Source organism: Bombina bombina, chromosome 3 (assembly GCF_027579735.1).
Source record: "Bombina bombina isolate aBomBom1 chromosome 3, aBomBom1.pri, whole genome shotgun sequence".
NCBI lineage: Eukaryota > Metazoa > Chordata > Amphibia > Anura > Bombinatoridae > Bombina > Bombina bombina.
This window is the reverse complement of record NC_069501.1, coordinates 1,084,788,542-1,084,805,491: the sequence shown is the minus strand read 5'-3', so window position 1 is coordinate 1,084,805,491 and position 16,950 is coordinate 1,084,788,542. Positions and strand designations below refer to the sequence as shown.

At 41.8% G+C, this 16,950-nt stretch overlaps 1 protein-coding gene across 1 annotated transcript in view; it reads right to left on the bottom strand.

Annotated features, from left to right (window-relative positions):
* The window catches only part of WDFY2 (WD repeat and FYVE domain containing 2), a 336,435-nt gene that overhangs the window by 42,020 nt on the left and 277,465 nt on the right, over window positions 1–16,950 (bottom strand). Inside the window, exon 10 of the mRNA XM_053708379.1 lies at window positions 2,023–2,153. Coding sequence (XP_053564354.1) covers window positions 2,023–2,153 — 131 coding nt within the window. The remainder of the gene's footprint in view (window positions 1–2,022; window positions 2,154–16,950) is intronic.

Sequence of the window (16,950 nt, the reverse complement as noted above, 5' to 3'; positions counted from 1 at the left end):
TTTAATCGGCAGAAAAAAATAATTTGTGCCGGAAACTTGGGACAAAAGGGACACTGAACACAATTTTTTTCTTTCGTGATTCAGATAGAGCCTGCAATTGTAAGAAACTTTCTAATTTACTCGTATTATCATTTTTTTTCTTCATTCTCTTGCTATCTTTATTTGAAAAATAAGGCATCTAAGCTAAGGAGCCAAACAATTTTTGGTTCAGTCCCTGAACAGCACTTGTTTATTGGTGGGGGCATTTATTCACCAATCAGCAAGAACAACCCAGGTTGTTCACCAAAAATGGGCCAACATCTAAACTTACATTCTTGCTTTTCAAATAGAGATAACAAGAAAATGAAGAAAATTTGATACTAGGAGTAAATTAGAAAGTTGCCTAAAATGTCATGAAAAAAATTGGGTTCAGTGTCCCTTTAAGTTGCATAAGATTGATATGACTATGATCTGTAAAAAACTAAATCACAGAGAACTTCGTTATCACAATGGTAAAATAAAGTTTTTATATATTTGAATATCATATCTATGTTCGCATCATTTTAGTAAACGTGATCGCTTAATCAACAATATTTTATTAATGAAGCGAATCGGATTAACACACAAGAATATTACATTTTTTTTTTAAATGGGTTAAATCCAAGCTGGTGGTGATTTATGAAAAGCCCCATATAAACATACATTCTGATAATGTGCCTTTTGCAAGTACTTTTTTTTTTTTAAACAGTTTTTGTGAAAACCAGTAGCTTCAGTCTGAGAACAGAACTGTGTGTGAAAACAACTATTACTATTAAATTCTGAAAATGCAAAGGTCTTTTGCTGCTTCTTATTGCTGAATAGCACTGCTATGTGTGAATGGATTGCAGGATTACTGCTGCAATAAAGTAGGAAGTAAATTAGCAAAAATTCTACTTACACCAATAAAGCATAAACTGCTTGCTTGATTAGTCCCATCTAATTAAGAGATGCCCTCAGGTTTAGAGTTATCATAGGCACTATGATAATACAAAAGTAATATGCTACATTGAAAATAGCTAAAAAAAAAAAAAAATGGAAATCAGAAGCAGTGCCGAGATCCAACAAAAAACAACTTGCAAAGGGATACTTAAAGTGAAGGTAAACTTTGATGAATGAAAGCCCAGTTTTTAAAAATACTATTAAAAACAGGGGCACTTTCATTCATCAAAGTTTAGAAAGCAGCTGTTTTGTTTAAAAACTTACCTTTCTTCTTTTCACAGCCAGAGCAGCTTCCCCCACCCGGAGATCCTCTTTTCACACATCAGCTTGACTAATCCGGCTTCCTCCTGAGGCCATGCCGTGATTGGAGGAAGTCGGATTAGTCATTGCTGATGTGTGAAGAGAGGATCTCTGGGTGGGGGAAGCTGCTCTGGCTGTGAAAAGAGGAAAGGTAATATTTTAAACAAAACGGCGGCTTTCTAAACTATGATGAATGAAAGTGCCCCTGCTTTTAATAGTATTTTTAAAAAACGGGCTTTCATTCATCAAAGTTTATAATCACTTTAAAGGGAATGTGAAGATTAGGACATAACACAAAACGTTAGTGCTTTCTTCAGATAACAGTGTATTAACATCAAACTTACAGATTGAAAACTTAAAAGGGACACTAAACTCATTAGTTTTTTCTTTAATTGTTCATTTAGAGCATGACATTTTAAGCAACTTTCTAATTTACTCCAATAATCAATTTTTCTTCGTTCTCTTGCTATCTTTATTTAAAAAGCAGGAATGTAAACTTTAAGAGCCAGACCATTTTTGGTTCAGAACCTGGGTTATGCTTGCTTATTGGTTTGCTAAATGTAGCCAACAATCAGGAAGCACTATCCAGGGAGCTGAACCTAAAATGGGCTGGCTCCTAAGCTTTAAATTCCTGCTTTTTAAATAAATATAGCAAGAGAACGAAGAAAAATTGATAGTAGGAATAAATTGGAAAGTTGCTTAAAATTGCCTGCACTATCTGAATCATGAAAGAAAAAGAAAATGTCATCTCTTGCTAAAACTTACTGTTCATCTGTGATGGTCTCGTGACAGCTATCACAGACTCTTACTTCAAACTCAAAGCCCATGAGAGGAATGCTGGACCTCTTAGAGCTGCATTTACCACACACTGCTTTCCCACATTTTCTGCAATGATGCTGAAATTATAAAAAAAAAAGTTAAAAAAGTTAAAATTACCTTGCAGTAAACAAAACAAGAAGAAAATGCTGGGGAGGTTATGAGAGTCACTTGGTTTTAAAAAGTGTACCAAGATATTTTTGCTAAATTTATGAAGAAAAACCCCTATCTTCTGCTTAATACACTGTGTTCAACATCCCAAATGGGTCTATACACTTTTGTTCTGGTCCAACAGAAGGGTTAAACTGCATTGAGCACATATAAAGACTTAAAATAGACAATATACTTAGCTTTCTGGACAATACTAGGTTATCCATCGCTACCCCCAGGTATAGTTTGCAAAGTTAATTATATAAAAAAACAAAAACAAACCTATATTTATGCTTATCTGATAAATTAATTTCTTTCATGATGGTGAAGGTCCACGAGCCATCACATGTGGGTATTCCCCTCCTGACCACTAGGAGGAGGGAAAAGACAACCCCAACACACCAAAGCTTTAAATCCCTCCTGCTTCCCAAGATCCTCAGCAATACATATAGCCAAGTAGATGAGGAAAAAAAAAAAGCAGAAAAGATAAAGCGGAAAAATAAGTGCAAAACAAGTACTGCCGAACCTAAATAAAAACAAAGGGTGGGGCTCATAGACTCTCGCCATTATGAAAGAAATTAATTTATCAGGTAAGCATAAATTGTATTTTCTTTCATCAGATGGCGAGTACACAAGTCATGTGTGGGAAGCTATACCCAAGCAAAGTCCAGGAGATCACCAAGAAATAGGGGGACAAACAGTGAAGGCCGGATATTACTAATTGGGCACTATGGGCCACAGAACTTTAATGCAATAAGCAGCCTCAGAAGAGGCATACACATCAAAGGAATAAAACTTAAAACACATGTGCAAAGAAGACCAAGTAGCTGCCTAATTACAAAAAGCTTAAGAAGTGGCTACTGCACTAGTAGAATGTACAGTAATGCGTTCATGGGGAGACTTCCCCGCTATCAAATATGCCTTGCAAATTAAGGCTTTAAGCCAAGCAGCTAAAGTAACAGTCATGGCTTTCTGACCCTTGCGAAGACCAGAAAAAATAACAGAAAAGAGATGAAAAAGTATGAAATCTTTTGTCACTTCCACATAATAATTGAGAGTTTAACATCCAAATTGTGAAGAAGATGCTCCTTAGAGTTCATATGGGCTGGCCAAAAGAAGGAACAGAAAAAGCATAACAATTGTTAACCCTTAGCACACAGCACACCTGTACTAAACCCAAGAACCTGAAGGGCACAAGAAAGAATTTAGCCCAGGTGAAGGAAAAACATAATTTATGCTTACCTGATAAATTCCTTTCTTCTGTAGTGTGATCAGTCCACGGGTCATCATTACTTCTGGGATATTACTCCTCCCCAACAGGAAGTGCAAGAGGATTCACCCAGCAGAGCTGCATATAGCTCCTCCCCTCTACGTCACTCCCAGTCATTCGACCAAGGACCAACGAGAAAGGAAAAGCCAAGGGTGAAGTGGTGACTGGAGTATAAATTAAAAAATATTTACCTGCCTTAAAAACAGGGCGGGCCGTGGACTGATCACACTACAGAAGAAAGGAATTTATCAGGTAAGCATAAATTATGTTTTCTTCTGTTAAGTGTGATCAGTCCACGGGTCATCATTACTTCTGGGATACCAATACCAAAGCAAAAGTACACGGATGACGGGAGGGATAGGCAGGCTCTTTATACAGAAGGAACCACTGCCTGAAGAACCTTTCTCCCAAAAATAGCCTCCGATGAAGCAAGTGTCAAATTTGGAAAATTTGGAAAAAGTATGAAGCGAAGACCAAGTTGCAGCCTTGCAAATCTGTTCAACAGAGGCCTCATTCTTGAAGGCCCAAGTGGAAGCCACAGCTCTAGTAGAATGAGCTGTAATTCTTTCAGGAGGCTGCTGTCCAGCAGTCTCATAAGCTAAACGAATTATGCTACGAAGCCAAAAAGAAAGAGAGGTAGCGGAAGCTTTTTGACCTCTCCTCTGCCCAGAGTAAATGACAAACAGAGAAGACGTTTGTCGAAATTCCTTAGTTGCCTGTAAGTAAAATTTTAGAGCACGGACTACATCCAGGTTGTGCAGTAGACGTTCCTTCTTTGAAGAAGGATTTGGGCATAAAGAAGGAACAACAATCTCTTGATTGATATTCCTGTTAGTAACTACCTTAGGTAAGAACCCAGGTTTAGTACGCAGGACTACCTAATCCGAATGAAAAATCAAATAAGGAGAATCACAATGTAAGGCTGATAATTCAGAGACTCTTCGAGCCGAGGAAATAGCCATTAAAAATAGAACTTTCCAAGATAACAACTTTATATCAATGGAATGAAGGGGTTCAAACGGAACGCCCTGTAAAACATTAAGAACAAGGTTTAAACTCCATGGTGGAGCAACAGTTTTAAACACAGGCTTAATTCTGGCCAAAGCCTGACAAAAAGCCTGGACGTCAGGAACTTCTGACAGACGTTTGTGTAACAGAATGGACAGAGCTGAGATCTGTCCCTTTAATGAACTAGCAGATAAACCCTTTTCTAAACCTTCTTGTAGAAAAGACAATATCCTAGGAATCCTAACCTTACTCCAAGAGTAACCTTTGGATTCACACCAATATAGGTATTTACGCCATATCTTATGGTAAATCTTTCTGGTAACAGGTTTCCTAGCCTGTATTAAGGTATCAATAACTGACTCAGAAAATCCACGTCTTGATAAAATCAAGCGTTCAATTTCCAAGCAGTCAGCTTCAGAGAAGTTAGATTTTGATGTTTGAAGGGACCCTGTATCAGAAGGTCCTGTTTCAGAGGTAGAGACCAAGGTGGACAGGATGACATGTCCACCAGGTCTGCATACCAAGTCCTGCGTGGCCACGCAGGTGCTATTAGAATCACTGATGCTCTCTCTTGTTTGATTCTGGCAATCAATCGAGGAAGCAACGGGAAGGGTGGAAACACGTAAGCCATCCTGAAGTCCCAAGGTGCTGTCAGAGCATCTATCAGGACTGCTCCTGGATCCCTGGATCTGGACCCGTAACGAGGAAGCTTGGCGTTCTGTCGAGACGCCATGAGATCTATCTCTGGTTTGCCCCAACGTCGAAGTATTTGGGCAAAGACCTCCGGATGAAGTTCCCACTCCCCCGGATGAAAAGTCTGACGACTTAAGAAATCCGCCTCCCAGTTCTCCTCCCGGGATGTGGATTGCTGACAGGTGGCAAGAGTGAGATTCTGCCCAGCAAATTATCTTTGATACTTCCATCATAGCTAGGGAGCTTCTTGTCCCTCCCTGATGGTTGATGTAAGCTACAGTCGTGATGTTGTCCGACTGAAACCTGATGAACCCCCGAGTTGTCAACTGGGGCCAAGCCAGGAGGGCATTGAGAACTGCTCTCAATTCCAGAATGTTTATTGGCAGGAGACTCTCCTCCTGACTCCATTGTCCCTGAGCCTTCAGAGAATTCCAGACGGCACCCCAACCTAGGAGGCTGGCGTCTGTTGTTACAATTGTCCAGTCTGGTCTGCTGAATGGCATCCCCCTGGACAGATGTGGCCGAGAAAGCCACCATAGAAGAGAATTTCTGGTCTCTTGATCCAGATTCAGAGAAGGGGATAAGTCTGAGTAATCCCCATTCCACTGACTTAGCATGCACAGTTGCAGTGGTCTGAGGTGTAAGCGTGCAAAGGGAACTATGTCCATTACCATTAAGCCGATTACCTCCATGCATTGAGCCACTGACGGGTGTTGAATGGAATGAAGGGTGCGGCAAGCACTTTGAAGTCTTGTTAGCCTGTCCTCTGTCAGGTAAATCTTCATTTCTACAGAATCTATAAGAGTCCCCAGGAAGGGAACTCTTGTGAGTGGAACGAGTGAACCTTTCTTTTCGTTCACCTTCCATCCATGTGACCTTAGAAATGCCAGCACTAACTCTGTATGAGACTTGGCAGTTTGAAAGCTTGAAGCTTGTATCAGAATGTCGTCTAGGTATGGAGCTACCGAGATTCCCCGCGGTCTTAGTACCGCCAGAAGAGCACCCAGAACCTTTGTGAAGATTCTTGGAGCTGTAGCCAATCCGAATGGAAGAGCCACAAACTGGTAATGCCTGTCTAGGAAGGCAAACCTTAGGTACCGATAATGATCTTTGTGAATCGGTATGTGAAGGTAAGCATCTTTTAAATCTACAGTGGTCATGTACTGACCCTCTTGGATCATAGGTAAAATTGTCCGAATAGTCTCCATCTTGAACGATGGAACTCTTAGGAATTTGTTTAGGATCTTTAAGTCCAGGATTGGTCTGAAAGTTCCCTCTTTTTTGGGAACCACAAACAGATTTGAGTAAAACCCCTGTCCCTGTTCCGATCGTGGAACTGGATGGATTACTCCCATTAACAAGAGCTCTTGTACGCAGCGTAGAAACGCCTCTTTCTTTGTCTGGATTGTTGACAATCTTGACAGATGAAATCTCTCTCTTGGAGGAGAGTATTTGAAGTCCAGAAGGTATCCCTGAGATATTATCTCTAGCGCCCAGGGATCCTGAACATCTCTTGCCCAAGCCTGGGCGAAGAGAGAAAGTCTGCCCCCCACTAGATCCGATCCCGGATCGGGGGCCCTCAATTCATGCTGTTTTAGGGGCAGCAGCAGGTTTCCTAGTCTGCTTGCCCTTGTTCCAGGACTGGTTAGGTTTCCAGCCTTGTCTGTAGCGAGCAACAGCTCCTTCCTGTTTTGGTGCAGAGGAAGTTGATGCTGCTCCTGCTTTGAAATTACGAAAGGAACGAAAATTAGACTGTCTAGTCTTGGCTTTGGCTTTGTCCTGAGGCAGGGCATGGCCTTTACCTCCTGTAATGTCAGCGATAATCTCTTTCAACCCGGGCCCGAATAAGGTCTGCCCTTTGAAAGGTATATTAAGCAATTTAGACTTAGAAGTAACATCAGCTGACCAGGATTTTAGCCACAGCGCCCTGCGTGCCAGAATGGCGAATCCTGAATTCTTCGCCGTAAGTTTAGTAAGATGTACTACGGCCTCCGAAATGAATGAATTAGCTAGTTTAAGGACTCTAAGCCTGTCCGTAATGTCGTCCAGAGTAGCTGAACCAATGTTCTCTTCCAGAGACTCAATCCAGAATGCCGCTGCAGCCGTGATCGGCGCAATGCATGCAAGGGGTTGCAATATAAAACCTTGTTGAACAAACATTTTCTTAAGGTAACCCTCTAACTTTTTATCCATTGGATCTGAAAAAGCACAGCTATCCTCCACCGGGATAGTGGTACGCTTAGCTAAGGTAGAAACTGCTCCCTCCACCTTAAGGACCGTTTGCCATAAGTCCCTTGTGGTGGCGTCTATTGGAAACATTTTTCTAAATATCGGAGGGGGTGAGAACGGCACACCGGGTCTATCCCACTCCTTAGTAACAATTTCAGTAAGTCTCTTAGGTATAGGAAAAACCTCAGTACTCGTCGGTACCGCAAAATATTTATCCAACCTACACATTTTCTCTGGTATTGCAACTGTGTTACAATCATTCAGAGCCGCTAACACCTCCCCTAGTAATACACGGAGGTTTTCCAGTTTAAATTTAAAATTTGAAATATCTGAATCCAGTCTGTTTGGATCAGAACCGTCACCCACAGAATGAAGTTCTCCGTCCTCATGTTCTGCCACCTGTGACGCAGTGTCTGACATGGCCCTAATATTATCAGCGCACTCTGTTCTCACCCCAGAGTGATCACACTTACCTCTTAGTTCTGGTAATTTAGCCAAAACCTCAGTCATAACAGTAGCCATATCCTGTAATGTGATTTGTAATGGCCGCCCAGATGTACTCGGCGCTACAATATCACGCACCTCCCTCTGAGCGGGAGATGTAGGTACTGACACGTGAGGCGAGTTAGTCGGCATAACTCTCCCCTCGTTGTTTGGTGAAATTTGTTCAATTTGTACAGATTGACTTTTATTTAAAGTAGCATCAATACAGTTAGTACATAAATTTCTATTGGGCTCCACTTTGGCATTGCAACAAATGACACAGGTATCATCCTCTGAATCAGACATGTTTAACACACTAGCAAATAAACTTGCAACTTGGAAATACAATTCAATTAGAATAATATTAAAATGTACTGTGCCTTTAAGAAGCACAGAAGATCTATGACAGTTGAAAATTAATAAATTGAAACAGTTATAGCCTCAATCCTTGTAAACAACACAACTTTAGCAAAGGTTTAATCCCATTAGCAAAGATAACAAATTCTGAAAGCAGGAAACAAATTACAGAATAAACGTTTTTTATCTCAGTCAAACTATAATTCTCACAGCTCTGCTGAGAGAAATTACCTCCCTCAAAATAAGTTTTGAAGACCCCTGAGCTCTGTAGAGATGAACCGGATCATGCAGGGAATACAATGAGTTGCTGACTGAAATATTTGATGCATAGAAAAAGCGCCAAAAAACGGCCCCTCCCCCTCACACACAGCAGTGAGGGAGAACAGAAACTGTCAGAAAAACAGATTAAGCAACTGCCAAGTGGAAAAATAGTGTCCAAACATTTATTCACACAGTACCTCAGCAAATGAAAACGATTTTACATTCCAGCAAAAACGTTAAACATAATCTCTAGTTATTAAACAGCTTTATGTATTTCTTACAGTGTAATTCTAGTGAAGTACCATTCCCCAGAATACTGAAGTGTAAAGTATACATACATGACATTATATCGGTATGGCAGGATTTTCTCATCAATTCCATTGTCAGAAAATAAAAACTGCTACATACCTCTATGCAGATTCATCTGCCCGCTGTCCCCTGATCTGAAGTTTACCTCACTCCTCAGATGGCCGAGAACAGCAATATGATCTTAACTACTCCGGCTAAAATCATAGCAAAACTCTGGTAGATTCTTCTTCAAACTCTGCCAGAGAGGTAATAACACACTCCGGTGCTATTTTAAAATAACAAACTTTTGATTGAAGATATAAAACTAAGTATAATCACCATAGTCCTCTCACACATCCTATCTAGTCGTTGGGTGCAAGAGAATGACTGGGAGTGACGTAGAGGGGAGGAGCTATATGCAGCTCTGCTGGGTGAATCCTCTTGCACTTCCTGTTGGGGAGGAGTAATATCCCAGAAGTAATGATGACCCGTGGACTGATCACACTTAACAGAAGAAATACACTGTTTACTGCTTAGAAGTAGCTTCTAATCGTGCTAATTTAAACTTTTCCCGTCAGAATGTTCCATGCCGTCCTAACTGCGCTGGGCGGTAGCACCGCTAGGACGGCATGGAACATCCTAGCCATTTGGCTGTACTGAAGCCAATGGTGCTTCCAGAATGGGATCGGGACCTGGTAGGCTTGCGTAGTGTTGTAGGATTGCCCCCCTGACCTGACCTCATCATTGAAATCATGCTATCACATGTATGATCGTGAGATTTCAATTTGTTTACATCGGAAGTTGTTCCGACGTAGACAAATCAATCTGGTCACGAAAGAGTTAAAGCAACAGTAACCTTTTAAAAAAGAAATATTTAAACTGCTAGTATAAAGGTGTATGGTATACAAATATATGTCCCCAGACTATATGAAGCATGTGTACATGTTCATACTAATAGCCAGTAGGCTATAAAGGTGCAAAGTACTTGCCTATCAACACCTTCGTCTTGCTTCCAGTAGACAAGCACATCCAAGGAAGTGCAAACACATTTTTAATTAGTAAAAGCATGTATAACTCATGGAAATAGTGGACAAGTCCACATTTCACCTGGGGAGGGGCTGCTCACTGTAGACCAGGGGGGATTGGTGGACAAGACCTGGGAGGCCTGTGACATTTTCACTGATAAAAGACCTTTCACTGACTGGCTGACAACTCCTTGTCTCCCCCACTTAATGACAGGTTACTGCAAGAAGGAATTGGTCCTCAGATCGGTTAGAGGACCTTTCTCGATGACTAACAGATCTGCACATCACTTTCACCTCACCCTTCATCAAAGAAGCAACTGAAAATGACTGAAGATCATGGGAGGAGGGAGGGATTTAAAGCCCTGGTGTGTTGGGTGTCTTGCCTCCTCCTAGTGGCCATGAGGGGAATTTCCACACATTATGAGTCGTGGGCTTAAACCAACTGATGAAAGAAAAAATAATATAAAAAAAAAAATAAAAAAAAAAAAATCAGAGAACAGCACTGCTGATCCAAGATAATGGTTGGAATATGTATTTGTTATTTGCTCTATTTGCATTGAGAAAAAAAAACAAACTTAGATGCAAGTTATATGTGGCATGTAATATTTGGAAAAACATCTGATAATTTCTGTGATACTGTAGATTGTTGACTGAAAATCAAATAAAAAGGTAGGAAACCAAACTAAAAACTGTAAAGTGGTAAAAACTCCCAAACGTTCCACTATGTATTAACAAAGCAGCAGACTTGAAAGAAGACTTTTTTTTCTTTTTATTCGAAATTATGGGTAATTTTGTCATGTTGAATTTCTGAGCACAGACAAATTTTGACAGAAAATAAGCGTCTAAAAATCCCATGTGAATTACGTACCAGGCTGGGGCACTGGATACGGTTCAACTTTTGAGCTCGACTCAAGTCTGTTCATTCTTTAATTTCTGCATAGAATACGACTCAATCGTGCAATCATTTTCTCCAGTTTCAAATTATTCATTTTTGTTTACACAACAAAATGTAGGTTTGGGAGTTTAATATAAGCAATATCATAACTGTTATCCCAATACAGTATTAAAGAAAATATGCACACAACCTTGATGTAGCACAAAATAATTTAAGCTAAAAATAAATAAGCAAAAAATGATAAACAAATGGGCTCAAACTTAAAGGGGCATTCAAGACAAAATTAAACTTTCATGATTCAGATAGAGCACACAATTTGAAACAACTTTTCAATTCACTTACATTGTCTAAAAGTGCAAAAACATAAATTATGCTTACCTGATAATTTAATTTCCATTGTGGGGAGGAGAGTCCACGGCTTCATTCATTACTGTTGGGAATTAAGAACCTGGCCACCAGGAGGAGGCAAAGACACCCCCCCCAGCCTCCCCCACTTCCCTCATCCCCCAGTTATTCTGCCGAGGGAACAAGGAACAGTAGGAGAAATAACATAATTTATGCTTACCTGATAAATTTATTTCTCTTGTAGTGTAGTCAGTCCACGGGTCATCCATTACTTATGGAATATATCTCTTCCTAACAGGAAGCTGCAAGAGGATCACCCAGCAGAGCTGCTACATAGCTCCTCCCCTCACATGTCATATTCAGTCATTCGACCAAAGTAGACGAGAAAGGAGAAACCATAGGGTGCAGTGGTGACTGGAGTTTAATTAAAATTTAGGTCTGCCTTAAAGACAGGGCGGGCCGTGGACTGACTACACTACAAGAGAAATAAATTTATCAGGTAAGCATAAATAATGTTTTCTCTTGTTAAGTGTAGTCAGTCCACGGGTCATCCATTACTTATGGAATACCAATACCAAAGCTAAAGTACACGGATGAAGGGAGGGACAAGGCAGGAACATTAAACAGAAGGAACCACTGCCTGAAGTACCTTTCTCCCAAAAATAGCCTCCGAAGAAGCAAAAGTGTCAAATTTGTAAAATTTTGAAAAGGTGTGAAGCGAAGACCAAGTCGCAGCCTTGCAAATCTGCTCAACAGAGGCCTCATTTTTAAAGGCCCAGGTGGAAGCCACAGCTCTAGTAGAATGAGCTGTAATCCTTTCAGGAGGCTGCTGTCCAGCAGTCTCATAGGCTAAAGGTATTATGCTACGAAGCCAAAAAGAGAGAGAGGTAGCCGAAGCCTTTTGACCTCTTCTCTGTCCAGAGTAAACGACAAACAGGGAAGAAGTTTGACGAAAATCTTTAGTTGCCTGCAAGTAGAACTTCAGGGCACGGACTACGTCCAAATTATGCAAAAGTCGTTCCTTCTTCGAAGAAGGGTTAGGACACAGTGATGGAACAACAATCTCTTGATTGATATTCCTGTTAGTAACTACCTTAGGTAAGAACCCAGGTTTAGTACGCAGAACTACCTTGTCTGAATGAAAAATCAGATAAGGAGAATCACAATGTAAGGCAGATAACTCAGAGACTCTTCGAGCCGAGGAAATAGCCATCAAAAACAAAACCTTCCAGGATAACAGCTTGATATCAATGGAATGAAGGGGTTCAAATGGAACGCCTTGAAGAACATTAAGAACTAAGTTTAAGCTCCACGGCGGAGCAACAGTCTTAAACACAGGCTTAATCCTAGTTAAAGCCTGACAAAAAGCCTGAACGTCTGGAACTTCAGCCAGACGTTTGTGTAGAAGAATAGACAGAGCAGAAATCTGTCCCTTTAACGAACTAGCAGATAAGCCCTTTTCTAAACCCTCTTGTAGAAAGGACAATATCCTAGGAATGCTAACCTTACTCCATGAGTAACTCTTGGATTCGCACCAATATAAATATTTACGCCATATCTTATGGTAAATTTTTCTGGTAACAGGCTTCCTAGCCTGTATTAAGGTATCAATAACCGATTCCGAGAAGCCACGCTTTGATAGAATCAAGCGTTCAATCTCCATGCAGTCAGCCTCAGAGAAATTAGATTTGGATGTTTGAAAGGACCCTGAATTAGAAGGTCCTGTCTCAGAGGCAGAGACCACGGTGGACAGGACGACATGTCCACTAGGTCTGCATACCAGGTCCTGCGTGGCCACGCAGGCGCTATCAGAATCACCGAAGCTCTCTCCTGTTTGATCTTGGCAATCAAACGAGGAAGCATCGGAAATGGTGGAAACACATAAGCCATGTTGAAGACCCAAGGGGCTGTCAGAGCATCTATCAGCACCGCTCCCGGGTCCCTGGACCTGGATCCGTAACAAGGAAGCTTGGCGTTCTGGCGAGACGCCATGAGATCCAGATCTGGTTTGCCCCAACGAAGAATCAGTTGAGCAAAGACCTCCGGATGAAGTTCCCACTCCCCCGGATGAAAAGTCTGGCGACTTAGAAAATCCGCCTCCCAGTTCTCTACGCCTGGGATGTAAATCGCTGACAGGTGGCAAGAGTGAGACTCTGCCCAGCGAATTATCTTTGAGACTTCCAACATCGCTAGGGAACTTCTGGTTCCCCCTTGATGGTTGATGTAAGCCACAGTCGTGATGTTGTCCGACTGAAATCTGATGAACCTCAGTGTTGCTAACTGAGGCCAAGCTAGGAGAGCATTGAATATTGCTCTTAATTCCAGAATATTTATTGGGAGGAGTTTCTCCTCCTGAGTCCATAATCCCTGAGCTTTCAGGGAGTTCCAGACTGCGCCCCAGCCTAGAAGGCTGGCGTCTGTTGTTACAATCGTCCAATCTGGCCTGCGAAAGGTCATCCCCTTGGACAGATGTGGCCGAGAGAGCCACCATAGAAGAGAATCTCTGGTCTCTTGATCCAGACTTAGTAGGGGGGACAAATCTGAGTAATCCCCGTTCCACTGACTTAGCATGCACAATTGCAGCGGTCTGAGATGCAGGCGCGCAAATGGTACTATGTCCATTGCCGCTACCATTAAGCCGATTACTTCCATGCACTGAGCTACTGACGGGTGTGGAATGGAATGAAGGACACGGCAAGCATTTAGAAGTTTTGATAACCTGGCCTCTGTCAGGTAAATTTTCATCTCTACAGAATCTATAAGAGTCCCTAGAAAGGGAACTCTTGTAAGTGGTAATAGAGAACTCTTTTCCACGTTCACCTTCCACCCATGCGACCTCAGAAATGCCAGAACTATCTCTGTATGAGACTTGGCAGTTTGAAAACTTGACGCTTGTATCAGAATGTCGTCTAGGTACGAAGTCACCGCTATGCCTCGCGGTCTTAGTACCGCCAGAAGTGAGCCCAGAACCTTTGTAAAGATTCTTGGAGCCGTAGCTAATCCGAAGGGAAGAGCTACAAACTGGTAATGCCTGTCAAGGAAAGCAAATCTTAGGTACCGATAATGATCCTTGTGAATCGGTATGTGAAGGTAGGCATCCTTTAAATCCACTGTGGTCATGTACTGACCCTCTTGGATCATGGGAAGGATGGTTCGAATTGTTTCCATTTTGAATGATGGAACTCTTAGAAATTTGTTTAGGATTTTTAAGTCCAAGATTGGTCTGAAGGTTCCCTCTTTCTTGGGAACCACAAATAGATTTGAATAGAATCCCTGCCCGTGTTCCGTCCGCGGAACTGGGTGGATCACCCCCATTAGTAAAAGGTCTTGTACACAGCGTAGAAACGCCTCTTTCTTTATTTGGTTTGCTGATAACCTTGAAAGATGAAATCTCCCTCGTGGAGGAGAAGTTTTGAAGTCCAGGAGAAATCCCCGAGATATGATCTCCAACGCCCAGGGATCCTGGACATCTCTTGCCCAAGCCTGGGCGAAGAGAGAAAGTCTGCCCCCCACTAGATCCGTTTCCGGATAGGGGGCCCTCTCTTCATGCTGTCTTGGGGGCAGCAGCAGGTTTCTTGGCCTGCTTGCCCTTGTTCCAGGACTGGTTAACTTTCCAGCCCTGCCTGTAACGAGCAACAGCTCCTTCCTGTTTTGTAGCGGAGGAAGTTGATGCTGCTCCAGCCTTGAAGTTACGAAAGGCACGAAAATTAGACTGTTTGGCCTTTGATTTGGCCCTGTCCTGAGGTAGAGCATGGCCCTTACCTCCAGTAATGTCAGCTATAATTTCTTTCAAGCCGGGCCCGAATAAGGTCTGCCCTTTGAAAGGAATATTAAGCAATTTAGATTTAGAAGTCACGTCAGCTGACCAGGATTTAAGCCATAGCGCTCTGCGCGCTTGGATGGCGAATCCGGAGTTCTTAGCCGTAAGTTTGGTTAAATGTACGACGGCATCAGAAACAAATGCGTTAGCTAGCTTAAGTGCTTTAAGCTTGTTCATAATTTCATCCAATGGAGCTGTGCGAATGGCCTCTTCCAGAGACTCAAACCAGAATGCTGCCGCAGCAGTGACAGGCGCAATGCATGCAAGGGGCTGTAAGATAAAACCTTGTTGAACAAACATTTTCTTAAGGTAACCCTCTAATTTCTTATCCATTGGATCTGAAAAGGCACAACTATCCTCCACCAGGATAGTGGTACGCTTAGCTAAAGTAGAAACTGCTCCCTCCACCTTAGGGACCGTCTGCCATAAGTCTCGTGTGGTGGCGTCTATAGGAAACATTTTCCTAAATATGGGAGGAGGGGAAAAGGGCACACCAGGTCTATCCCACTCCTTGCTAATAATCTCTGTAAGCCTTTTAGGTATAGGAAACACGTCAGTACACACCGGTACCGCATAGTATCTATCCAACCTACATAATTTTTCTGGAATTGCAACCGTGTTACAATCATTCAGAGCCGCTAATACCTCCCCTAGCAATATGCGGAGGTTCTCAAGCTTAAATTTAAAATTAGAAATCTCTGAATCCAGTCTCCCTGGATCAGATCCGTCACCCACAGAATGAAGCTCTCCGTCTTCACGTTCTGCAAACTGTGACGCAGTATCTGACATGGCTCTCACCTCATCCGCGCGCTCTGTCCTTAACCCAGAGCTATCGCGCTTGCCTCTTAATTCTGGCAATTTAGATAATACTTCTGTCATAACAGTAGCCATGTCTTGCAAAGTGATTTGTAAGGGCCTCCCTGATGTACTTGGCGCCACAAAATCACGCACCTCCTGAGCGGGAGGCGAAGGTACTGACACGTGAGGAGAGTTAGTCGGCATAACTTCCCCCTCGTTGTCTGGTGATAATTTCTTTACATGTAAATTATGACTTATTTAAAGTAGCATCAATGCAATTAGTACATAAATTTCTATTGGGCTCCACATTGGCCTTTAAACATAGTGAACAAAGAGATTCATCTGTGTCAGACATGTTTAAACAGACTAGCAATGAGACTAGCAAGCTTGGAAATACTTTTCTAAATAAATTTACAAGCAATATAAAAAACGCTACTGTGCCTTTAAGAAACAAAAAAAGCTGTCACAGTTGAAATAACAATGAACCAAAATAGTTATAGCAACCAATTTTTCACAGTAAATGTATTAAGTTAGCAAAGGATTGCACCCACCAGCAAATGGATGATTAACCCCTTAATACCCAAAAACGGATTAACAATTTAATAATTAACGTTTTTCTCACAGTCAAAACACACCGTCACAGGTCTGCTGTGACTGATTACCTCCCTCAAAATGAATTTTGAAGACCCCTGAGCTCTCTAGAGACGATCTGGATCATGGAGGATGAAGTAGACAGATTGTGACTGAATTTTTACTGCGCAAAAAAGCGCTAAAATAGGCCCCTCCCACTCATATTACAACAGTGGGGAAGCTCAGAAAACTGTTTCTATGCAGAAAACAAAGATGGCCATGTGGTAAAAATCATGCCCCAATAAGTTTTATCACCAAGTACCTCACAAAAAACGATTAACATGCCAGTAAACGTTTTAAACATACATTTGAAAAGTTATGAATTGTTATTAATAAGCCTGCTACCAGTCGCTTTTACTGCAGTTAAGGCTCATACATTATTTCAGTATTAACAGTATTTTCAGAGTCAATTCCATTCCTTAGAAAAATACATTCAGTGTACACACACTCATCAGCCTAATACCAGTCGCTATCACTGCATTTAAGGCTGAACTTACTTTACATTGGTATCAGCAGTATTTTCTCAGTCAATTCCATTCCTCAGAAAAATAATTTACTGCACATACCTCTCTTGCAGGGGGGCCCTGCATGCTATTCCCCTTCTCTGAAGTTACCTCACTCCTCA